This window comes from Taurulus bubalis, assembly GCF_910589615.1.
Source record: "Taurulus bubalis genome assembly, chromosome: 9".
Taxonomy (NCBI): Eukaryota; Metazoa; Chordata; class Actinopteri; order Perciformes; family Cottidae; genus Taurulus; species Taurulus bubalis.
Genome location: NC_136597.1, coordinates 16,227,214 through 16,253,418, shown reverse-complemented (window position 1 = coordinate 16,253,418; position 26,205 = coordinate 16,227,214). Strand labels below are relative to the sequence as shown.

At 41.1% G+C, this 26,205-nt stretch overlaps 1 protein-coding gene across 1 annotated transcript in view; it reads left to right on the top strand.

Annotated features, from left to right (window-relative positions):
• Nucleotides 1–21,421, top strand: part of tln2b (talin 2b) — a 45,948-nt gene extending 24,527 nt beyond the window's left edge. The window contains exons 30-56 of the mRNA XM_079224293.1: nt 345–438; nt 881–970; nt 1,088–1,210; nt 1,784–1,927; nt 2,133–2,294; nt 2,445–2,585; nt 3,292–3,473; nt 4,175–4,307; nt 4,421–4,522; nt 4,668–4,838; nt 5,248–5,394; nt 6,916–7,017; nt 7,146–7,265; nt 7,917–8,063; nt 9,123–9,289; nt 9,658–9,841; nt 10,302–10,427; nt 11,887–12,003; nt 13,029–13,214; nt 13,599–13,706; nt 14,903–15,014; nt 16,702–16,826; nt 18,970–19,095; nt 19,197–19,259; nt 19,367–19,549; nt 19,653–19,775; nt 20,821–21,421. Of these exons, the coding sequence (XP_079080419.1) occupies nt 345–438; nt 881–970; nt 1,088–1,210; nt 1,784–1,927; nt 2,133–2,294; nt 2,445–2,585; nt 3,292–3,473; nt 4,175–4,307; nt 4,421–4,522; nt 4,668–4,838; nt 5,248–5,394; nt 6,916–7,017; nt 7,146–7,265; nt 7,917–8,063; nt 9,123–9,289; nt 9,658–9,841; nt 10,302–10,427; nt 11,887–12,003; nt 13,029–13,214; nt 13,599–13,706; nt 14,903–15,014; nt 16,702–16,826; nt 18,970–19,095; nt 19,197–19,259; nt 19,367–19,549; nt 19,653–19,775; nt 20,821–20,949 (3,607 nt within the window). The 3' untranslated portion in view covers nt 20,950–21,421. The remainder of the gene's footprint in view (nt 1–344; nt 439–880; nt 971–1,087; nt 1,211–1,783; nt 1,928–2,132; nt 2,295–2,444; nt 2,586–3,291; nt 3,474–4,174; nt 4,308–4,420; nt 4,523–4,667; nt 4,839–5,247; nt 5,395–6,915; nt 7,018–7,145; nt 7,266–7,916; nt 8,064–9,122; nt 9,290–9,657; nt 9,842–10,301; nt 10,428–11,886; nt 12,004–13,028; nt 13,215–13,598; nt 13,707–14,902; nt 15,015–16,701; nt 16,827–18,969; nt 19,096–19,196; nt 19,260–19,366; nt 19,550–19,652; nt 19,776–20,820) is intronic.
• The last annotated feature ends 4,784 nt before the right edge of the window (nt 21,422–26,205 follow it).

The following is a 26,205-nucleotide window of genomic DNA, read 5'->3' as shown; positions in this document are numbered from 1 at the left end:
TCTGTATGCCACTCCCAAGCTGTCTCTGTTAGGCAGTGCTAGAGGAAGTATGTAGTGAGAAGCAAACAGCTGGTCCCGTAGGGCTTTGGGCCTGACTGACTTCTCTCTGTCTAATTAGGAAGATGGAAGCCTTGGCTCGGGCCTGTCTGTGCTCAGCAAAGCTGAACACAAACGCAAGACAATCTCAGCACTCCTGTTTTAGTCTATCGCATTTGAGAAGCCAGCAGAGCCATGCTTGAATAGAACAGCTTAAAGCATCATGTGTGAGTGAAGCCAGGCTGTGTGTGCATGCAGAGGACACATGTGAGAGCTAAAAAGACTGTGTGGCTGCCTATGTGTTTCAGGGCAGTGACGGAGAGTATTAACCAGCTGATCACGCTCTGTACCCAGCAAGCAGCAGGACAAAAGGAGTGTGACAATGCCTTGAGGGAGTTGGAGGTAACCGTCCTCACATACACTGTACCACACACAGACTGTCCCTGTCTCCAGGCTGGTTTTATGTTGCCTGTACATGCCTGTATGTTTTTAATCAGGGAAACTGGATGCATTTTTCACTCTTTTCTTCCTTCTGTTAACAGTACTCTCATAGAGCCATTATCTTTACATGGACATTAAAATCACAACTGTCGTAAGTGCATTAGTGACACGGGTTGAACCAGAGCAGTTTTGCATACTGAAATCTACATTCACTTATATTCAAATAACTAAAAATGTCAATAAGGCTGTGTATTTTAAAAGCTCGATTATCATTATTTATCAAGGCAGTATGTTTCCTTCAGCTTGATTTCCATTTATAGTGTTTCCTTTCTCTAAATTAAGTGGTTGATAAAAGTTGGGGATGAGGTGTGACGTTGTTCCCGTCATCTGTGTCTGTGTACAGGCCGTCAGAGGTCTCCTCGATAATCCCAACGAGCCTATCAACGAACTCTCCTACTTTGAGTGCATCGAGAGCGTCATGGAGAATTCAAAGGTACAGTCTTTTAAAATAATTGTGTGGACTATATACATAAACTGTCAGAGATATTTCACTTAGTAGGCAGCAGAGAATCTCATTTGTACATGTTTTCTCTATTTCTGCATGCCTCAGGTCCTTGGAGAGTCCATGGCAGGTATTTCACAGACCTGTAAGACGGGTGATGTGCTGTCCTTCGGCGAGAGCGTGGGCGTGGCGTCCAAAGCTCTGTGTGGGCTTACGGAAGCTGCAGGACAGGTGAGATCATAGCATGGGACTAACTACTCAGTCTGAGGTACCAGGCTTCTGCGTTTGTCTAATCTCTTTTCTTACATACCTTGTTGTTGTTTTTTGGTTATTGTTTGAAATGAATCACATTACATTTCAGTCAGGAAAACTAATTATTGAGCATGTTTTTAAGGTTTATACAGCTTTTAAAACGACACATGAAAATAAATGCAAACATCTTGACCAGGTGAAATCCATTCATAAATGGCATTTAAATCTTAGCAGGACAGACTTTCTCTCATGACGTTGTAAAGTAACGTCCTCACTTCCATGCAACATTCAGTTGCCTTGTCTGGAAAAGGGCACCCTCAGACAGATCTTTTGTTCCCTCTGATCAAAGCTTATCCACAATGTATACAATATAGATCTATGTATGGATTTATTCATGTATTCATCTACTTATGTATGTATGTATGTCAGACAATGTTGACTGTGTGTGGGGGTCTGTGACAACAAGTGAAGTCATGAAGGACAATAAAGAACCAGTCTAGTGAAAAACTGATACATTAATATAGCTCTGTTTTTCTTTTCTGCCCCTTTTAGGCCTCTTATCTTGTAGGTGTGTCTGATCCTAATAGTCAGTCAGGCCACGAGGGGCTGGTGGATCCCATCCAGTTTGCAAAGGCCCACCAGGCAATACATATGGCTTGTCATAACTTAGTAGACCCAGCCAGCAGTCCTTCACAGGTAAGAAGGTCCACGTGGGACTTGAAAACATTACAGGACCGTCCCGTGCCTTATGGAGACTGCACTATATAGATCTCAAGTGACTGTGATTACATGGCTCATTACGTTTGGAAAACATAAAATCGACCTGAATTTCGTACTTTATTTACTTTCCACACGTCAGACAACTCTGCTTCCTATTTGTTGATGTTTCTTTGTTTGTCAGATCTTGTCTGCAGCAACAATTGTAGCCAAGCACACCTCAGCTCTCTGTAACGCCTGCCGCCTGGCTTCTTCCAAAACCTCCAACCCTGTGGCGAGGAGACAGTTTGTCCAGTCAGCCAAAGAGGTGGCCAACACCACAGCCAACCTTGTCAAAACCATCAAGGTCAACTCCCCAACTGATCAAAACGTTGAGTGTAAATTTGTTCCAGAATTTTTTTGTCACGTGAGAAGCTGTGAATGTGTGTATAATTCAGCCGCTTACAAAAATATGACTGAAATGGGCCAATATTCATATGGCGTTGTCTTGTTTCAGGCATCAGATGGGGATTTTTCAGAGGACAACAGAAACAGATGCCGTGTTGCTACAACCCCACTCCTTGAGGCTGTAGAAAACCTGTCGACCTTTGCCAACAACCCTGAGTTTGCGAGCATCCCAGCGCAAATCAGCAATGAGGTATTCATCCATTTTGATGTTTATTTGTATTGCCCTCTTGAGAATGTTTTTTCTCATTATTTCCACAGTCCCTCATTATTTAGCTAAATTAAAATGAATGGCAATCTTTCATCAGGTTCTCAAAAACATTCTATTAGTCATTTGTTCCTACACACTATACAGAGGATCGTGAAGCTTCCCTTGGAGAGGTTTCTTAAATACGTTTGTGACTTCTGCACTCAATCCTCTTCCAACAGACAGTTTTATGAGCCAACACAGAAAGCTTTGTACAGCGAACTGGAATTGGATTGAGGTCCAATTTTACCTTTTCTTTTAATGTCAAGAAAACAGTGGAAAAGATGGATTTTTCTTTTTCAATCTGAGCGGAGCAGTTCCCGCACAGTCCTCTATAAGCTTTATGGCTGTAATCTGTTGGAGGGCAATGTTTAACGGCACTCTTTCTCAGCACAGCTGCTCTAATCTTCATTTTGTTAATCTAATTGTCGAGGGAGGCTTTGGCTCGGATCATAAAGACTGAAGGTGTTTCTCCCTGCATATGTGTAAAGGTGTCTTTCTAATCTCATCCCTCTCTTTGATTGCACCTTTGATCTCTTCAAGGTAGTCAAGGAATATTAACAACTCTGTCATACCAATGTGTCTGGCTCTTTTCTGTTGAGCTGCTACCTGGGCTGTTGTTTCACATGCCCTAATCTTTTCATTTCCACAGGGCTCAGCTGCTCAGGAACCTATTGTGCGTTCAGCCCGCTCCATGCTCGATAGCTCCACTTACCTTTTAGAAACAGCCCGCTCGCTGGTCCTCAACCCCAAAGATCCTCCCACGTGGTCCATACTGGCCGGCCACTCCAGAACAGTCTCTGACTCCATCAAGAGTCTCATTACCTCCATCAGGTTGGTATTAATCCCACAAACTGCCACCTCTGCCGCCGCAGGATTATCCGGAATCAAAGTTTCTAATGGTTTGCTAACAGGTGGGGGGGGTGAGGGGGGAAGGCTTCTGAAGCCAGAGGGCTTATCCTATGATATCTGCTCAGCTAAGCAATACATTGCCACAGTTGTTAATATCTCTTTAGATTCCCGCTGCCTTGTAATAGATTAGAGAACACTACAGAGCAGTGGTGAGATGATGAGCCACGGTGGATCTGCAGCATATTTTAGCAAAGGTAGTTCCCCACCCACTTCTATCTTCATCATCATCCTCCAGATCAGATGGCTGCCTGGTGACCTCATGGGGATGACAACACTCCCGGCTAAAATCCCTGTAAAACCACAACTTGTTTATTTTACATTTGATTAAACAAACAAGATATAACAGGTTACTCTGTGGGCTTTAGATGTTTATTTTGCCCTTTAAGCTGTCCCTCTGCTTCTAGTCTGTATGCTGAGCTCAGCTAATTGGCTGCTGCAGCTTCATATTCAGTACATTTTGTCATCTAACTCTCGTCGGAAAAGTGGGAAAGATGTATTTCTCAAAATATCTAAGTATTCCTCTCAATTAAATGTGATTTTTTTTTTTTCATTTTTATATTGTTAATTGTATTCTATATTTATGGCACAATAATTAATATATTGTTCAACATTTCTGATAATAGGGACAAGGCACCAGGACAGAGGGAGTGTGATTACTCAATTGATAACATCAATAAGTGTATCCGGGACATTGAGCAAGCTTCCCTAGCTACAGTTGGGCAGACATTGCCCTGCAGAGATGATATCTCCATGGAAGTGAGTTCAAGTACCCCATCAGCTCTATCTTGTCCGAGAGAAAGAACTTAATGGGATCTGTAGTCTTTCTGTTGTGGCTTACACCATAATTCTCTGCCGTTGTAACTCACCAGGCACTCCAGGAGCAGCTAACGTCTTCTGTGCAGGAGATTGGGCATCTGATTGATCCCGTCTCCACCGCGGCCCGAGGTGAAGCTGCACAACTCGGACACAAGGTGCTGGTCTGACCATATATCCCTTCATCCCCTCTTGATTTAAAAAGAAAAAAACATTCTGTCTGTTTTCTATCTCGTGATCCAACCCTTCCGCAGACATCTCTCTTCATCACTCGTCATCACTCTATATCACTCGTTCTCGCAGGTGACCCAGCTGGCAAGGTACTTCGATCCACTCATTGTGGCATCGGTGGGCCTGGCCTCAAAGCTGCACGACCACCAGCAGCAGATGACCATCCTAGATCAGAGCAAGACCCTGTCCGAGTCTGCCCTGCAGATGCTCTATGCTGCCAAGGAAGGCGGGGGAAACCCAAAGGTACTAAGCAGTTCATGTAGCTGCAGTGTGTTTAGCCTGCCATGACCACGACTTCAAGGGTGACCTAAGATATTAAGCTACATTTCAGCAGGTCAAGACAGTAATGCAGTCATGTTTCTCCAGGGTTTATCTTTTTTTTTAAGAGGGTCATTAACTCAAAACTTCTGCCTCAATAATTACTGGTGTATAGCCTGTGAACTTTATTACATTTTGAACTTGGAGTTTTTAATTACAAAATATAGTATAAGTCTTTACAGCAGCAAGAGTCCTGCCTATTGAAGTGTCCTCTAATTAGACACTGCATACTTACCAGCTGTAGGGACACTGGAGCTGTTGTCAAGCTGACAGATTTCCTCCTGGCGAGACCGAGAGAGTGTCAGAAACGTTAATCAGCTGACTGTGTCCCCAGGCGTGCCACACCCACGACGCCATCTCCGAAGCAGCCCAGCTGATGAAGGAGGCCGTGGACGACATCATGGTGACTTTGAACGAGGCAGCCAGTGAAGGGGGCATTGTCGGGGGCATGGTGGAGGCCATTGCTGAGGCCATGGGCAGGGTGAGTAAGGTTGTGTTTGTGTTTTGATAGAAAATGCATATTTGTGTGATAACATCTCATGAGTAGTCTGCTCAGGTGGTTTTAAATGGGTTTCAGGTTGACACTTATTCCCCATCTTATTTGTCTGAATGCAAAATGAGCCTTCCCTGAAAGATCCACAGTGAGTGTGTCGAGAGTGTGTCCTTGTCAGTGACTCTCATTAGTCCAGGAGATGACACTTTTTAAATCCACAGCCCACTGGTGATGTTAGCTTTCACTCATCCTGCTGGGGGACATGTCACTGTGTTGACAGCACAGTTAATAATTGATGATGATCTACTCATGCTCACACTGGGTTCAGATCTTATCCTTCATTTTTAATTGTATTCCTTTGTTTATATTTTGTATTTCATCCTCAGCTTAAACATAACATAGCAACCATCATTAAATCCCCATTAGCATGTATAAACTGGAACCATTTTACAAAAATGCTAACATAAAAAAGGTTTCTATGTTCTCACTAATGGCTTTTTAATTGTTAAGAATTTATACATCGATTAACATGTCGTACTATAAAATGAACTTGGGTTGCCAAAATGTTGCACATCCAATATTGGTATTGCCAGCATAGCTTGATTTATCTTTGTAGCGGCCTCTAAACTAATCACCCTAAGTTTTGACTATTCTCTAAAATAATGTTTCTTCTAGCTTAAGGTTATATGGTGTCAACGTAAATGTATTGATAACATATTAATATTTTCAGCTGCAGATGAGAATTTATTATAATGTGAGAAAATCTTTTCATTAATATCCATCAAGTTTGTTATCATAAATGTACTAAACCTTATATGGTTTGGTCTATAGCCTGACCAATACTGGCTTTTGATACCAATATTGGTATTTAATAACTATGGTGTATCACGGTATTACTTTTTTTAATGTAAGCACAAAACGTACACATGCACAATTATTTCATTAAGAATTATGACCAAGATATGTTCTGAGAATTTTTTTTTTGAAAAATACAATTGCTCTCAAGTTGGAAAACTGTATAATGGAGACACTGTTCATACATCATATCTTGGGCATTTCTGTACTGTAATTTCTTGCTACGTTTCAGCCAGCACATAGAATATTTGGCTTGAAAATAGCTAATATTGGAGTATATATTGTCCCTTTTGGGTTTCATATTCGGGCTGTAGTTTGGTCTTTAGCCATCTTCCAAAAATGAGGGGGATTAAAAAGTCCATTAATAATACCTGCACGAAAAAAATAAGTCAATCTGCATTGGCAGTTGATCAACAAATACAATCCTGCAATGCAAAACAATATCATACAGAAATTCAGAGCTTCTTTTAGAAGCTTTAAGACCAGGTGAATTATTAACAATTAATATAATAATAAATGAACACAGTTTTAGTGGTACCAAACTAAATCAAAAGTCTTGCATACAGTGAATTGGGGTGCCTGTGTAAAAACACATAGGATAGCTATGTACGATATACGATGGATAGATAAGTACTAAAGGGCTGCTCTTCACAGCTGGAAGAAGGAACACCTCCTGAACCTGAGGGCTCCTTTGTGGACTACCAGACCACCATGGTGAAGTTCTCCAAAGCCATCGCTATCACTGCACAGGAGATGGTAAGATATTGATGCCTGACTCTGTGTTTTTTTATCCTATTTCCGATCTATAATGACACTATTTGTCAGTCTGGCCACAGAAACACTAATCTGCCTCTGCCGTTGATGTATGTTCTGTGTGTCTCCAGATGACGAAGTCCATAACCTGTCCTGAAGAGCTTGGCGGCCTTGCCTCTCAGGTGACAGTGGACTATGGCCAGCTAGCACATGAAGGACGCCTTGCTGCAGCCACTGCAGAGCTAGAGGAGGTGAGAAGCCATGCTCCCTGTCCTAGATTTAACACATCGAGCCATAAATCTTTTTGCAATTCAGCACCTGAAATGTCAGACTGAAATATCAACTTTCTGCAGTGCCTGTATTTTTCACCAAAACATGCTCTCAGATGTATTCACTCCCACACTGATCAGAGCAGTGTGCTGTTCTTTGAAATGACGCCCCTTCCTCAAGGCTGCTGCCGACTTTGTGAGATCAAACAGAAATATACCCTTCCTGCACCCATTGCTCTCAGCACCCACATAGTATTTTCTTAAATATGTTTTGTGTAGTTCAGAGGACAAATATGTGTGGAGACATTAAACTAATATGCACACAGCTCTTATCAATATCTTGTATATCACAGGCTGCTAGAAACCCTGCTGGTTACCATAGCGACATTGTGCCTCTACAAGTCTAAAAACCCTATAGTGATGCTCGTAAGAAGTACCACCCACCCGTGAATCGCAGTCTGTAAATTAAAGGTGTAGTGCCAGCATTCCCTCTCTGAGGGTGCTTGGAATAATTTTGTATCCACCCTCTGGCTAAGAGACATGACAATTTAGGACATGATCATAATTGTGTAGTACAGTGACACAAATGAGAAGATGGATGCTGTGTAAGTCAATGCCCGGTTATGCTTTCAGGTTGCTTACCAGATAAAGACACGGGTGCAAGACCTGGGTCACGGCTGTATCTACATGGTGCAGAAGGCTGGAGCCCTGCAGCTCAGCCCCACTGACAGCTTTTCCAAAAGGGAGCTCATCGAGTGTGCCCGCGCAGTCACAGAGAAGGTAAGCTATGTGGACAGAAACTGGTACCGCATCTATAACTCATGCATGAGGAAGCTTGTTGATATATATATATATATATATATATATATATATATATATATATATATATATGTATATATATATATATATATATATATATATATATGTATATATATATATATATATATATATATATAGTATTAGTATGTAATGTGTTCATTCATCTTAGAACAGTTGAATAAAGTGATAGAAAACACAAGTGTGTGCTAACTGCAAGATTGAAGAATAAGCAGTTCAGGAGTGAATAATTGATTACTATACTGTAGATGACAGTTGTGCTTTGTATTTAAATTTATATTAATTATTTGTTATTATTATGTTTTAGCTTTAGCCTTAATTTTGAAGTAGTATAGAGTCATAAGAATGCTATTCTAGATGGTAATAACTGGTGCTTTACAGTATTATTGTACCAGTCGTGCAGGTCATGACAGCACGCTCTCCTGACCACCCTCACGCTGTGCAGTGAATGATAATACTAATGTCCTCCTGCTGTGACCCTGAAGTAGCTAACCATGCTGCTCACACATTGGGACTTATTTTACCTTGAGGCTATGATTTGTTTCAGGGCTCATACCAAATTTGAATAATTTGTGGTCTCCTGTTTGCTGATAGGTGAAACCTGTGCCTCGTTGAAATGTACCTCTTAGGGCTTTCCTTTTATTTAGGAAGCAGACAGCAGTCTACAGGGGAGATACGTGATTTGCAGAGTCAGGCTCATTGGCTTCAATGTGATTGTGCAGCAGACTCTGATTTGATACATGTTTAACCCTGCTGGCTGTCTTACTCCCAGCGTCCTCCTTTAATCCAGCTCATTCAGATCTTTCACTCTAAACCATTACAACCTCACTCACGTGATGTGTAAATGTTCACTGTACAAAGAGGAAAAGCTACTGGATAATCATTAAAATGTGCATGGTACACAGAAACAAAGGTTATTTTTAGCTGTTTTTTTACACCTCTAAAAACAGCGTGTTAGAAGGACCTCTCTGCATATCTAATGCTATGTTTCACATGTTCCAGGTGTCCTTGGTGCTGTCAGCACTGCAGGCAGGGAACAAAGGCACCCAGGCCTGTATCACAGCAGCCAGCGCTGTTTCTGGCATCATCGCTGACCTGGACACCACCATCATGTTCGCCTCAGCTGGAACACTGAGCCCTGAGAATGAAGAGTCTTTCGCAGACCACAGGTGCAATGACCTTGACAAGACATGTGTGAAATGAGAACCTCTGATCAACAAAAAAGGAACACACGTTTAAAGATGTTGAAAAAGGAGTATATGATTCATAGGTTTCATGAGCGCAGAGGAAATATATCTTAAGATTTCAGTTCTTTTTACACTGAGACCAGAGCACCCTTTTTCTTTTGACGACTCACTCAGTGGAGTTTGCCAGTAAAACTCAATATTCAGATGCATTTCAAATAATTAATGTAAATTAAAAATCATCCTTTCTAAACACGCATTCTGTTAGAAAAGCAACAGCTTCCTTTCATACTGCTGGTTGTTGATTGTGTGACTTTGGAGCAGATTGTAACACAATGTGTCCCGTCCCTCAGGGAGAGCATCTTGAAGACAGCCAAAGCGCTGGTGGAAGACACCAAGCTGCTGGTTGCTGGAGCTGCGTCCAGCCAGGAGAAACTGGCGCAGGCTGCCCAGTCCTCAGCCAAGACCATCACCCAGCTCACTGAGGTGGTTAAACTGGGAGCGACCAGCATGGGCTCTGAGGAGCCTGAGACACAGGTGATGAAAATCTAAAACACATTTACACCAAAGAATGTTGAATACAACCACAGATGTTTCAGCCATATGTAGTCACAGTTATACGCCTTTCATTTCTAACAAAGCTCAGTTATTGCTTTTTAATTCAGCTGCTCAGAGCTTTAACCATCTATTATAACCCATTATCATTATACTATTCTGTAATATATATAATATATCGACAATGAATGTCTTCTATCTTTCTGTACACCCAGCATTATATTCTCTGTGTAATTGCAGATGCATTAGATACACATTGTGTCTCCTCTTTTCCCTGTGTGTATGCCTCTATCTCTGCCCTTTACCAAGTCTGAAGTATCATGACTACAGTAGGTGGGAGTGATAAGAGCTGCAGTGTTAAATCCTCTCCCCAGGGTGCTACTGATAAACCTATACTCTGACCATTGTGCCGTATTGATTCCAGCTCTATCTATCTCCTCAGGTGGTTCTGATAAACGCGGTGCGGGATGTGGCAAAGGCTCTGGCAGAACTCATCGGTGCCACCAAATGTGCCGCTGGCAAGCCAGCTGATGACCCGTCAATGTACCAGCTGAAAAGCGCTGCCAAGGTAAAGGAATACACTGCTTTAACAAGTATCATATCTGGTTTAACTGTGTATTTATTTTTGCAGTGCAAGTCTCCCAATTTATTTTTCAGCTCATGCTTCCTCACAGAGAGAGAGGATACTGCATGTAAATATGTTCTCTTTGTCTCCGTGCTATGTGTTGATGTATCTGGCAGCACAAATAAGCATCTCTCAAAAGAATGATATGAAAGTCCTTATCAGGGTTTGCAAGGTATTTGCTTTTTCTGTCATCTGTCGTTTGTGGGACTACGAGACCCATCACTAAGAAGTACATTGTGTGCATGCAAATGTGTGTGAGAGAGAAGATTGGTATGCTATGCTGAATACTATCTGTGACCACAGGACTCAGTGTGTTTCAATCTGTACAAGACACCTTTTATTATTAGACCTCAAACAAAATACATTAAAGGTGAAACAAAGGGGCAAAACCTCCAAAAAGCAACAAAAACAAAGTAAAATCAATAAACTGTAAAATTATAATACGAAGTTTACAAAAAGTGTACTATAAAGAAAATGCAGGGTAATGTTAACTGTAAGAAGTTTAAGAGCAAAGTGTACATTTCATGTTTTTCTTATGGAGACTGAATGAGAGAACCTCCAGGGGGCCGCCAAGAGCTGGAAGAACCTGGACTATACATACAGAGGAAGGGAGAGAGGTGCTATTTTACCCTTGATCGTCATGACCACTGTCACAAAAACAGAAATAAAACACTGAAATGAAAAACTGAAGATCAGGCCTTTTGCATGTAACCTTGGTGCAGTTGTGGTCACTTGAATAGAGAAACAAAGATCAAAGTATGTAATCAGTGACAGAGCCTCAGATAACTCTAAACCAAATATTTGCTAGTCTTCTGCAAACTTCCTCATAGTATTTATTTATTGTTCTCACAACTATCATCCGAAGAACAGCGTGAAACTCTTAACTGTTGCATGGGGTTTCTTATGTTTTCTCATCTAAATGGAATAAGGGCCACCCATGGACTGGGTCATGTTGACAGATTGTTTCTGTTCCTCCAACATATGGTGACCTCCAAATGGGACCCTTTCAAACTCCTGGTGATCATGTTGCTGGAATTCCTGACTTAATAATGTACTCTTTGCTGAATGCAGCACTAATAGAACAGAATGTATCACCACGAAAGGAACTTGAATTGTTTTGTTTTTTTCCATCCGAGGTGTCAGTCAATAAACTTCACTACAAGTAGTAAGTCATACTCGTTTCATTTTAAATGCAACCTTCGTTCTTATTTTTGAGCAGCTGATGTCTTTCGTTTTTATTCAAATATAACCGTGAAACACATGTAACCAATATTCACTGTATTAGAATTGGTAAAAGAGGAGGCAAAAATTGTTTTGTAATTTAATGTTTTGCAGCTGAGGAGAAAGAGCTCCACCTCCTGGTCTGACTGTGAGCCTCATCATTTCACCCTTTCTTTGACAGGTCATGGTGACCAATGTGACGTCTCTTCTAAAAACAGTGAAGGCAGTGGAGGATGAAGCGACTCGCGGGACGAGGGCACTGGAGGCCACTATTGAGTGCATCAAGCAGGAGCTGACGGTAAGAGCTCCTCACAGGCCGAACCTCTTCTTGATTGTCTTTTGAGAGTCAAGTGATGAGACACAGCTTCTTTACAAAGCTGTCTCAAAGAGGGTCAGGGATATCTATGTCTATTATTCTGAACATAACAGGGGAGCTATTTGTTCTTTTTCCTTTTTATTATCTGTCCAGCTCTTTTCCTCCTCCTTCCCTCTCAGCCCCTGCAGGTTTCTCACAGCTCTTATCAGGGTAGCAGGCGCAGGCGGAGTGAGAAGGGAAGAAGATTGCAAGAGCTTGTTTTTTGTAATTTGCTGCTAATCCTTATCGGAGGACCCCGAGACTGGGAAGAGGCTTTACCAAGAGCCATATTCAACACAGTCTACCTAACTCTAACTATACAACACAATATGTTCAGTCTGCCTCACGTGTGTACTTCTTAATTTCTTCTCTTAGAGTACTCCCATCTATTTTAAAACTACTATGGAGAACTTTCATTTTGTGCTGATTTTGACGGCCCCTGTGGACAAATGTGGTTGTGTTTACGAGCACCGAAGTTACTAGAAAAAAACTCTCACTTTACTGCAGCAGGGCCTAACAATCTGCACCGCTCAGTCCTGGTTCTGGTTCTCCCTTTGCTCCAGAAGGCCAATACAGCCTGGGCATCCAACCACGTAGTGTCTGTGTTGGCTCCCGGCGGCTGGAAGAGGAGCCGCTGCTGTCGGGCGCGGAGCCCTCCACCTCCCACTGGAGCTTTGCCGGCAGGTTGGCTAGAGGCCCTGCCAGAGTCTGAGCTGAAGGAGTTTTCTGGCAAACCTATAGGCAATACATTTGTTTGTCTGATTTTGCGTGAAATCAGACTTGATGACAAGCATTGAGAATAATTGCAGCCAATATTCGTGCTGTTGGTCATATAGAGGCACCAGTATTGAATTAAGGCGGTTTAATAACCAGTTCAAAGTTTCTTGTCGTAACTTTACCATGTCTAAGTCCCTGTCATGCCTACTATGTATTCAACTACCTGTGTCTTTGGGTCCTCTTCACATCAGGTGTTCCATTCCAAGGACGTCCCAGACAAGTGCAACACACCCGAGGAGTTCATCCGCATGACAAAGGGCATCACAATAGCAACGGCCAAGGCCGTGGCTGCAGGAAACTCTGCTCAGCAGGAGGATGTGATCGCCACTGCCAATCTGAGCCGAAAAGCCATCTCCGATATGCTGACTTCCTGCAAGGTGATAATCCACACCACCCTGCCAGGACAGGCCTCACACAGACATCCCCAGGCTGCCAGGGAAGATGTGAGCCCAGCCTGCTGAGAGCAGATAGGACATTAGAGTCTCGTCTACTTGATGCGGGTAGTGACTCAGTCACTTTTCAAAGTCGTCTGAGCTGCAGTCAGGATGTCCTCAGTGACTATAGAGCACTTGCAAGACAAAAACAGAAGAAATACAGCATTATGGGCTAGCATTATTAGCTATGAATGTAGTTTGTGATTGGCACTATATTCCAGACCTAACATATATTGTTTTCACTTTTAAATCCGGACATTGAAATGCAATTTCTGTGTCCTTTTTTTTTTTTATTCACCCCACAACATTGTTTTCTCACCCTTGCAGCAAGCAGCTTGTCACCCAGAAGTGTCCGAGGAATTGAGGAGCAAGGCCCTGCAGTACGGCTCTGAGTGCACAGCCGGATACATCAACCTTCTGGAGCAAGTCCTGCAGGTCAGAATGAGACAGTCACGTGTCTCATGAATAAAAGATGGCAGTGACTTGCACTTGTACGTGTATATGTGTAGCAACAGTGTGGATGAGTGGATCCTGATATTTACTTCTACCATGTGAAGTTTCACAGGTCTTATCTGCAGGATTAAATCCTCTAATGTTAGAAAAAAATGTAATCCTGGCTTCCTGCCAGTCATGCTTGCTTTTACTGTAGCATCACTTCAACCGAAATAAAAAGGCTGGTGATATTGTAATGTTTTTGTTATTGTCAACAAATCCCACAAAAATACCCAAACCATGAATAAATAGATCTTACAAACTAGATGTATCTGTGTAGCTAAAGCCTGATGTAGCTTATTCGTCTGTGCCACAGACCTTGATTAATGATAAATGTATGTGTATGTGGGACCAATCCCATACAGTCCTGGTGCTGTAAATACTGAGGGACAAGACTTAGTCCTTTATACAAACTGAAAGTGTATATTGTTAACCTGTTTTTGCATGGTTGATGTCTTTGTAGGAACAAATAGGCTTGGGGTTGAGTGTCACAGTCAGAGGAGGGGAGTCCAACGTATTGTTTGTGTCCCTGAGGCTTATTGTCAGTAAGAAAACTATATAATAATGCCAGCCTTATCCTTGAAAGAAGGTCTCATGAATGATTACCAGCTTTCACAAAGGAATAACAAAACTGAAGAATTAAATTTGCTTTATGCCCACATCACACACGTCTGGAGCAACATTCATCTTAGAAATACCTTTACGGAGGATCTGATTTAAATTCTGAGCACCTTTTGAATAAATCTGCATAAAAATCTGCAAAAAGCTTTTTCCATAATAACATTTCCCGTGCGTTATGTTAAGACAAGTGTGTTGAGATGTAAAACATGTTAATCAAGGTATTCATTTAATTAATTAACTATCTAATAATTAGTTAGGCGTACATCGTGTTGATTCTGGCTGGATATTAGCCACTAAAAGTAAAGAGTGGGCTGTTGCTATATTCAAGTTAATTATTAGTGTTGCCACATTAGTTTTTACATAAATTGTCTAAATGTTACAGAACAGTTGTACATGCTTTTTTGTCAGCTATCCCTGGCAGCCGTGTGAATGTTAATCATCATAGCACTCTCTCTCACTTTTACAATACATTTACTTTTACCTCTTGTTCTTGTGTTGGTGGGCTTTTGTATCCTCAGGTGCTGCACAGGCCCATGCCCATGACCGAGCAGAAGCAGCAGCTGGCCTTACACTCAAAGCATGTGGCGGCATGTGTGACAGAGCTCGTCCAGACAGCTGAGGCCATGAAAGGTGAGGCCACACACACTGTCACACACTCCTACACAATGCACACAAACAAAAGTCAGGTTTGGCAACCTTTAGTTACTGGTGACCTCATTTTGTGACCGATTTAAATGGACCATTGGCATGTGACATTTATGTATATTTAGTATTCCAAGTGCTTATGGTACTATAAAACAATATAATAGTATTTCATTAGGAGACATCATTTTACAGAAGCGTGTGTGCTGTCTAAAAATGGTTGGCGGCTGATTTAGATTTAAAATTGAGACATTATAGCCACCGCTGTGTAAAACTAAGAAAAGCTGTAATTGCAAAATACTGTCAGTTTGAAGCAAAATGATTTCCATGAGGAAGCAAGTAAATTTCATAAAATGTAAAACGAAACCAAAAACATGACAGGACTGTGGAGAAGTGGAAGATTAGTCAAAGGAGTCCTAATCCTCTTGTGCATGAATGATATGATGGTGTTATTGAGTCAAGTCCCAAAACCTGTCTGCGTCTGTAATAAAGATAGGTCATGAAAATTAATATTGAAATCGCACCATAGAGTTACGTTTAAATGAAGCTCTGTAGATCGTTATGGCACCGAGTGTTTCCTATAGAAGCTGCACTGCTGCCTCTGATGGGAGTAATAGATTGTGTTTGGAGGAGAATTTGATTTCAGCATATAGCCTGAGACCCAGCGGGGCTATCCACTTCACCTCTCTAATGTCCCATGTGCTCTTTCCCTCTCTTCCATTGCTGCCGCAGATGGAGGTAAGTGGGATATGGTGTGTTTTGTTCCTCCAGATCACCTTTCATAGAGTCAGAAGGGGGTAGCGGAGTAGATGGCTTGGGTGTGGGGGTGCGGAACAGATTTCCCCAGAGCTCAACATAATCTATGAAAACATCGTTCCATCTGCTTTACCAAGCTGTTCCCAAACAGCTCCATTTTATGGGCACTTAAAAAACAATAAAAAGACAATGATCCATCAAATGTGCATTTCTTCTAACTTTTATTTTATCTTGTTTAACTTTGAGGCATTACTGTCACACTGCAAACAATTCGCTGGCGTGTATAGAGCTCATTTTCTGCAGCGGAATTAGCTGGAGATTTAGCATGTATGTAGGTCTGGATTGTGTGAATGAGTTGTTATTGAAGCATCATTTTGACCTCCTGTTGCATAAAATAAGATATTATCATCAGAATGATGTGGGCCTCATGCAAGGACCACTTGTACAAACAGATTTATTCTGAAGTGGGTTGTATGAGTAATGTAGGAGAACTTGCTGCATTCACCAATTTTTTCGTATTTTGAAATTCCTCTTAGATATGAGCACAATTTGCACAAAGTGGTGTGCAGCCTGCAGACAAGTCGAAGTTTCTCACTAATGGATTGTATATTTCATAACTGAATACTGTACATTACTATATATATATATAAATTACAGTTCATAAATATGTTGACATTATCCTGTTTGATTTATAAGCTAATATATTTCTTTTGATGCTATTGTATAAGACTACAATATCAATCTGAACATCTTACATTGTTTAACCCCCCCCCCATTGCAGGAAGTGATGTTAAGAGCTTTTTCTGAATATGTGACGTTGCACAAGATAAGAATATGAAAATATTTTTGTATGAGGTCCTTTGTACTCGTGTGTATTTATATGAAAACCAACATCTTGGTATGTGTCGGCTCCTTTCAGGCTCCGAGTGTGTAGACCCCGAGGACCCCACTGTCATCGCTGAGACTGAGCTCCTTGGAGCCGCAGCGTCCATTGAAGCTGCAGCCAAGAAACTAGAGCAGCTGAAACCCAGAGCCAAGCCCAAGGTATAAATGCCCCCCTCAACCCTTTCCACCCACAAAACCCACGCACAGCTTTTTGCCATTAATCAGCAGGAAGTCGATGTGAGCCAAAGGTAGGAAAAGGTGACATGACTTTGAAGTGGAGTCATGTTTTTCTGACTGATTAGCTATCTCAATGTCATTAACGGAGAACAAAACGTTTCTTCTTACCATGTTGACTCAGACAGCTGGTCTGCTGAGCTCACATACCTGCTCAGAAAACTTTTTCCAAAGGCACTTCTGGACATTATTTTGAGTTGTGTTGCCAGGAGATGCAATTACACTCATAGTTCCTTAAGCTTATGTTGGAAAGAGTTCAAATGTGTGATGAACTGTTGTGACTCTTTCCGAAAGAGAAGACCTCTGTCTTATTGAACGCATTTCCTTTATTGTATTGCAGTGTTCCTAATTTCTAAACTAAACTGAGGGAGACTGTCTTTTAGCCTGTTATTCATCCCCCTGGTAGATGGTAGTGATCGTGTCCTTGGATAGTGACATACATTTGATATTGTTGTGTATGCAATACAAGGTCGTGTTTGTGGTGTGTGATATGCATGACTGTGTTATTTGTTTATTTGTCTCTGGAGACTGGATAGTTGGATCCCATTTCTCTTCCTTCTGTGCCTGTAGTGCTCTCCCCCTTTTCTTTACCTCTTCCTTTACACAGTGATGGTCAGTTCATCCCTCTGCACATATGATATATATTGACGCATATTTAGGCTAGCCCACTTTTAATAAAGCCCTCATAGCGCTCTGTCTCATACTATAATACCACAGCTACAGAATACATTTATGAGGACCTTTGAGGTAAAAGCTTTACCTCGTTTTAGTTGTCAGTGTCTCCCTCTAGTGATCTCACATTAAATAAACTCTACAACATTTAACGGGAGAGTACCACTGGATTATATTACATGTGAGGACAGTTAGATTTGTGTACAGCCTATCGCCTATTTGCAGAAACTCGCTAATATATTTGCCTTGTTTTCCTACACTGTGCACTCATGATTATTGCTCAGAGTGATTCCTACCTTAAAGCTAATTCAAGTTGTCCACAAGTAGTCTGAAAGCATTTTTTTTTATTATGATAATGTTCTTCCTTTTATTTTTTCCAAGACAGAGCAAACAAATATCACAATTCGTAGAGGCATTAAAACACTCTAACGTCTGTAAACTAGCCCCTTAGATCCTTAGATTGAAATGGATGTTATTTGTCTGAACTAGCTTGTATTCTCCTTCTTCCTCCTCTTTACTCCTCCTCCTCTGGGTCCTTGTGTCCCTCGCACACTTTAAGTAAAGGAGGGCTCTTCTGCTCCCAGCATGCTCCCTTGTCCTGCCTCCCCATCCCTTTCTGAGCCGTTGTATACCTGGAAGCCTTCTCTGCAGGGCTCTGTCTGATATGTTTGATATATTAGGTTGTTATTCAGTCCAACTATATATTAAACATATTCCTACAGTGTCCCGCCATGTCTCCAGCCACGTGTGCCTGGTGTGTTTCTGGAGGTCTGTGGTCAATCACATGCTGCTGACTGCTGATGCAGAGATGTGTTGGCTGTCTCTGAACTGATGCACTGGGATCGTCATAACGGTGTTTAGTTCGGGTTTGAGAAATGGGACATCATGTTTGATTGTGCTGATTGTGAGAGATACAGTTGAACATTAGAGGTTATAATATTTTGTATTATTATAGGCAGTAGCTATCATTGAAGACACTGAGTTCATGCACTCAGTTTTTTGTGAGCTTTAGGAAGCTGGAATGGGCTACATATTACAATAATAATGTTGTACTCAATGGATATTTTGAAGACCACTTTTAATATTCTCTGAACGCAAATTATACTTCTTTTAGGAAAATATTACTCTGTGAATCAATATTTCCCCTCCGGAGGTTTATTCCTGGCAGTGTAGAAAAGGCTTTGAAACAGAAATTAGACCATCATATTGGGGAGTAAAATGTAAAGTTCAACAGCTATAAAAACATTTTAATCTTTGTTTTTTGTGATCATGACTCATGATTTTAGTATTTATAAAAATCCAGGTTACGGCCCTAGTTGAGACAGTGCTAATACTCTATTATTATTGTAGCATACTATTGTTGTAAGTCTAAATTAATATGTGGTTTAACTTTCAGCAGGCAGATGAGACGCTGGATTTTGAGGAGCAGATATTAGAAGCAGCAAAGTCCATCGCTGCAGCGACTAGCGCTCTTGTTAAATCTGCATCAGCAGCTCAGAGAGAACTGGTGGCACAAGGCAAGGTAAGTCTACACACATACCCGGACTCTCAACAAGATTCTGTATATTACTAATAAGTTAAGACAAGATACACAACATGGCTTTTACCCAATGTCTACCTCAGGTCGGATCCAATCTAGCAAATGCAGTGGACGATGGTCAGTGGTCACAGGGTCTCATATCAGCTGTAAGTTCCCTTTAACACATTTGCAAATCACTGTCTACATTTGTTTAATGTTACCCTGATTAAAACAAAATGTAGCCCAACCAAAAAACCTGTGTTGCTTGCTGTAGGCGCGTATGGTAGCCGCAGCCACTAGTAGCCTGTGTGAGGCAGCTAACGCCTCGGTGCAGGGCCACGCCAGCGAGGAGAAGCTCATCTCTTCAGCCAAACAGGTTGCAGCCTCCACAGCTCAGCTGCTGGTGGCCTGCAAGGTGAAGGCTGACCAGGATTCCGAAGCCATGAAGAGACTACAGGTAACACTGAAACGCAGCCTGAACTCGCCCATGGCAATCGCATGCAGATTTATGTGCATGTTATGTTGTGTTACGTGCTAACTTTGAGATGATCTGTTTGAAGGCTGCCGGGAACGCAGTGAAGCGAGCTTCAGACAACCTGGTGAAGGCTGGAAAAGCAGCATTTGACAAGACTGAAGATGACAGCGTGGTGGTAAAGACCAAATTCGTTGGAGGCATAGCTCAGGTAAGACAAAATCTGTAAAAATGTTGACTGTATGTTAGACCTGGAAGAGAAATCATTCCTGTGTAGTTTGCCCTTTTCACTCTCGCTGATGTGCCTTTTTTTCTGAAACCGTGATGAGTTTGAGGATAAACAGCCCATCAGCTTCATTTCAAAGCTGTTTACCAGACACCCACAAACTCACAGCTGCAAAATATCACATCTCTTGAAAACTGGCTTCCATTTTATCTCAAATTTAAAATAGCTCCAGGGTGCCCCAGGAAGCTTTACTTTTCATCTTGATTGATTGAGTTCCTGTTTCAGTTGGTGGTGCAGACCAGCTGGGCATCAGTAAGGCTCACTGTCTCATTGATTTCTGATAATTGTCGCACTGTGGGAGCTTTGCTCCCTAACCGCTTTAGACTGAGTCTGACCAATTACTGTTAGGTATCTTTTTTATTTATTGAAATGGCCCAAATGATAATAGAGTTATAGGCATTATTATTGACTATGCCCTTCTGTAATCTTTATATCTCAGGAATGCCTGGGAGGAATTTGGCATAAAGATCTACTTGGTCTCAAAATGTAACTGATCAGAATTTGATGCTCAATGGTCACTGTGACCTTACAAAACATGTTTTTGCCCATAACCATATACCAATTTCCAATCAATGTCTAATAGGATAAAAAAAATTGAAAAATAAAGTGATTACATTTTTGACTTAACTGGTTGGTGGAGTCATACAACATGGAGTATTATTCAACAATATAGTACAATGCAGTCCAAAGGTTGTCATTAATTTACCTTTCTGCTGCAATGATTACATGCTTCTTTCTCCAAGCATCATTCCCAATTGTGTCCACCTAAATTTCAAGGACATTTTATTTATTTTGTATTTATTTTTTGTATAAATAAGATGCTGTATTGTCTCCAATGGGTTGTTTGAAGCTGCAGAGTGTGAGCTGAGTACTGTGCAGCTGTTACTTTTCCATATCAAGCTATCCACAGGAATAGGATTATGATGAGTAGAAGGCACATTTTCCTGTCAGCTGTTCCCATCCTCCTCAGATCATTGCGGCTCAGGAGGAGATGCTGAGGAAGGAGCGAGAGCTGGAGGAAGCCCGGAAAAAGCTGGCTCAGATCCGACAGCAGCAGTACAAGTTCCTGCCCAGCGAGCTGAGGGAGGATGAGGGCTGATTGGCAGATGGGGTGTGAGCCACGCTGATGACACCCTCTTGTCATGGGGAGACGTTGCCGATCTATGATCGGCTGCTTTGATCTCATACTACCGAGGAATATAAAGCACTTGAAACAGGCCTGTTTGGTGAGAAAAACAAGTGCCTGTGCTCTGTCGTGTATTTGTGTGAGTGTGTGTGTGCGTGACGTTTGTATGTATTTCTCAGTGAACGGCATTGGCATTCAGAGTTCAATATGGACATGGTTATTCTATAAGCAGGTGGAGGCAGTATGATAAAGTTGTATGAGAAACGTATCATTGCTTTGTGAGTGTTGCTGCATCAAGAGCATTATCGACTGTTACAATCACCAATCGAAGATGTTGCAAATGCAGAAATCCTCTATAATCACTGAATGTCCTATAATTGATGAAGGTTTAGAGAAAATATTAATTAACTAATAATATCCCTGCAACTGGCAGAACGAAACCTAAGGGTCCATAGCTTGTATTGTAAATGTAAAAACCTCAATGGGTTAATAAAAAAGGCAGGAGGGGGGATGCCTCATTTCACCACTGGCTTGCATGCACCATAATGTCTCTACACTTCAATGAAGCGACTAACCAATAGAGTAGTATATCTTGGAGAGGCACTTATATTTTACTAATAACAATGTGAATTTGGGGTTTGCTGTTGAACTAGAAAAAGTTTAGAGATGAAATAATTCAGATTAAACTATGTTGTCCAGCTTGATGCCAAACAATGAGGGTTTCTGATTGGAGCAAATAAAAGATGACAGACCATTGGCCAACACTAGCTATAAAGATAATTATTTTTGGCAGATTTTTCTAAAAGAGCAGACAGGTGTTATTTAGAGAATCTGGACTATATGTGACCAAATATGTCATGCTGCTTGAACATCATGTCACTCCATGTAACCCTATCGATTTATCCCTCATAAATACGGAGCTGTGTAAGGAATATATGTTTACATTACTTGTCATGTTTGTTCTCTCTTGTCTTCATGTTTTATTCCTCTCATATTGACACTGGCCAGATGTTGTTCGGGTACCCACTGTACTGTACTCTACACACACAGATAGTATTCTCCACCAGTCACTGCCCTGTCATGGTTAAGGCATTTTCACTTTAGACCGACTGTCTATAGCAATACATTACACTGAATATCCTGGCGTGATAATAATGAGAGTCTGCGCTTTTATTGGTTGTAAGATTGTTTATGTGCAATGATATTTGGCTTTGGGCTCTTGAATGAAGGGAGCATACATCATGCACTGAAGTTGCTCATAAACACACGCACTGAAGACAACGATGTAAAGCTTTCATTATATTAGATGTAGGACATTCTTCTTACAAACTAGAAGGAAATAGCTTCAAGCCCTGATTGAGGAAACTTATTAAATGCTTTTTTTCTCTATAGTATATTCATTTATAATATATTGGAAATTTGAAGCAGTTCATCTCCTCAGTGTGTCCATGCAAGTGTCTGGACTGCATTGTGCACTAGTGCCTTACTTGAGTCTGCCCTGCGAGCAGCTGAAGATCAGGCTGAGTGGGAGCCTGAGCCTTGTCCTCTCTGGATCAGAACATTATGCCAGTCTAATTCCTATCGGGGTCTTAAACTGTCACTTAGTCCTTTGCCATACAATACAATGCCTTGGCTGGTGGCCGACTTGCCTACAATATTAAAATGCTGATAGAAAAGGGCATCTGTGGATACCTTAGGATTTAGAAACCGTGTTGGAAGACTGACACTAGACTGCATTCCATGAGCATGTGGCAATTTGTGTTTGAAGTCAAGAAATTGTTGAAATCATTATGCCAAGTCTCTCTTAAATGTTGGGCTTAATAACTTCCTTGTTTCATTGTCTAACCACTATAAAAACAATCATTAAATGTAAGAATTACCCTGAAATATATTGTCTAACTGATTTGTCCGAGTATAAACGGAAATTAGAAAAAGTTACTAGCTCTGTTATGTATAGGTGTTGTGCTTTCTTTAACAGACTGCATTAGTTGTATGATTTAATGCTGTATGTATAATATTTATCTGGTCACAAAAGTATTTTTTGTATTCACCACAAATAAAGAGTTTCAAACAACCAGCGCCATTAAGATTATTTTGTCCTTTTTCACATCAATGTATGTAATTTGGCAAAAAATAAGTCTTATATAAAAGTAATACTGCATTCTTTCCAGCAGATGTCAGCATTATACTTCACAGTTCAGTCAGAGGGATCAGTGGATGTTTGGAGAAATATGTTCTAGTGGAAGGATTGGCAATGTTAGCCAGACCAAATATGGACATAGTGGATGTGCTTTTTTTCCCTCCTGCTTCACAGACCAGACCTTGAAGTATGCAGTGATTCCCATTTAGATGTTTTGGTCATGAATGAGAGTTCACATCCATTTTGCAATCGGGTTTCACAGTTACACAGCTCAAACCTGAGGGCTGTTTAGAAGTAGCCTCATGCTGACTACTGACGATAACTCCGATGTGTACCTTGTCTTGGCCTTTTTTAGCTCAGGTGATACAAACTTATTTCACTCTGAAGCTGATCCTCTTTCTGTGTCAGCAGTGTATACAATGGAAGAGTGTGCAAAGGATGGTTAGAGGTGGCTGCTAACACACTGAGTTGTCCTAATGAACACCATATTTGGTTGTTTGAGTGTTTCGGTCTCATGCAAGGCCAGGCCACACAGTGGAGAGGGGAAACTGAAGCCATGTGTTTAACTGGGAGTGCCCATCTACTGCTCACCCTCGCTCTCCCTTCAGGCCTCAGGACCAGGAGGATGTTTGTCTGGTTAAGTTTGACATTTGTGTGAAGCTATCAAAACCTCAATAGATGAATGATGTGAAGCAGAGACACGAGCTGGTCGAGTTCGTCCTCTTATTGTCCTGAACTTCATGATTTCAGACTGATTAGTAAACCACTCTGTTATAGCTATAATCAAGTTTTCCACAAGTGTCCTGCATTTATAGCACTTTCCTGATCCAAATCCATTTGGCAGAAGAAGCACCGTGCTCAGCATAATGGTTGAAATGAAAATAAAGAATAGTTTGGGATTAGGATTTCTCATGCACTCAATCTATTCGCCTATATATGTTTCCCAAGCACCTACTTTGTTTTTCTATCGGTTGGCATTAGCAAGACTTCCTGTTACATGTCATTTTCATGTGCATGGAAGGTGTGGACTCCCGATGCTCTTTGTTGGCTCAAGGTTTGATGCCTGATTTGTTGCCTGACACCGTGGCAGATATAATAAACTTCCTCAACTCCACAGACTTTTGGCACGTCTAGTTCCCAGAAGTCTGATGACACGAACAGTTATCCTTTGCAACAACAGTGTACATCTTTGGCACCCTTAATGTCTTATATGTGTTGAAAGGTGTGTTTTGCAGCCACTGCAGGTGTCATTCCTAATCCCCACAGATTGGCAGCCACTTAGGTTCAGGCTTGTTCCGCACTCAAGTTCTCTAAAATGAAGCCATGTTAACGCATGGCTAAACCCAATGACACTGGGTCAACTCTCCTCTTTCAGCACTAATTTACAGTATGTTAAATAACTAATGGCAGAGCAACAGCAAATGCACTTGGTTTATATGGGTTAATTAAATCCATATGTTTAGATATTTTCCAGTGTAAATAAAAGGCAAGTTACCGTAGGTTCGGAAGTGTTACTGTGAAGGAATGGAGTCAAAGCGTGTGCTAAGAACAGCATCGTGAAATTGAGAGTTGTCACTCTGGGAAGCTATGTGGCCAGTTATAGCAGTGAAGATTACTTTTAATCAGTTTCTTGATTTGCCTTTTGGGGAATTACTTACAGCAGTTATATTACCAGACTAAACCATTGTAAATGTGTGTATTTGTTGTTTGGAACCCAGTTTTGGTCAGGCTTAAAATGTAAAACAGATTTAGAGGTATCCTGGTCTTTTGCAGCTCAGAGAAAGGTTAACAGTCTCTCTCCTAAGCCAGTTTTCTCCACTTGTAGAGAAAATGATGGAAGAGGAAGTGAGGTTTGGGAAAAATGCACATTGGGAAAGGCTTTAGGTTTTGGGCTGGGCCAGTTGACCAAAGCATGCTACTTAAACGTTCATTTCTTTAACAGACATTATCTCAATCTCACAGTGTCTTACTTTCTTTCTTCACTTTATCATGAATATAAAGGTTGAGTTATAAACGTTGGTCTATTTCAAGCGTGCCTGCGGCAAGATTTTTTTTGAAAGTTCACAGTAGTAAAGGAAGGGGTCTAGCGGTGTGCATGTCAAGCCAAGAAACTTCCAGCTTGCCCAAGCTGATAAAACAGTGGAAACCAGCATTGTTCATCAGTAAATAGCTGTAATTAATGTTTGGCTTTGGTCCATTTTGTCAGGAAGTTTCACATAGTCCAGACCCAAAGCCGTATGGCAGAGAGAAGTATAGAAGCCACTGAACAAACTGCAGAGAAAAAGTAGCAAAAACCTTCTACCCAGCTGTCTTTTTCTTAATGTTTAATAATAATAATAATAATAATCATAATAACAATAATAATGCATTTCATTTTAACGCACTTTTCTTTCAAAAGAATCTCAGAGTGCCACAAAGCAAATATATAGTAAAACAAATAAAAACATAGTTAAAGCAACCCATAATAAAAAATTAATAGCTGAAAATGAATTAACACAATAAAGAATGCCTTCCTGAATAAAAAGGTTTTTAGGCCAGTCTTAAAAGAGTTCAGTGATACATGTTTTGTAAATGAAGATGGTAGCTTTTTTCTTTTTCCAAGTATCCTCAACAAGACTCTGAGGCCCTTCATGTTTCAAGGATGCAGCCTGTGTATGTACACATGCACTGTATGGACTTTATGTAAACATACTCACACTGGTTTGGTAATGAAATGCTCTGAAAAGGTTGAAGAAAATGAATATGACAGTGGCTTGGTTTTACCAAAGGTCATTGTGTAAAAAAGATGCCTGAGGTTTATTCATATTCACATACCACCTCTCTGCTGCGCTGAGAAGCAGGCCTTCCTAACATAAACCTGGAGGACAGCAGCTGATGGATGTAAGAGAGCCATTTACTCAGGTCTGGAGCACATGACTATTTTAGGTCATCAGCATGTTTCTCCAAACGTATTGGCTCCACTTCTTATCCACTGAACACCCTTTGATTTAATAAGACTAGGGAACTATCTGTAGAGATGACTTCAGCGCTTTCCGAACTTAGGACATGGCAATTGTCTATGTGCTGTGATTTCAGAGTTAGAAGCCAAG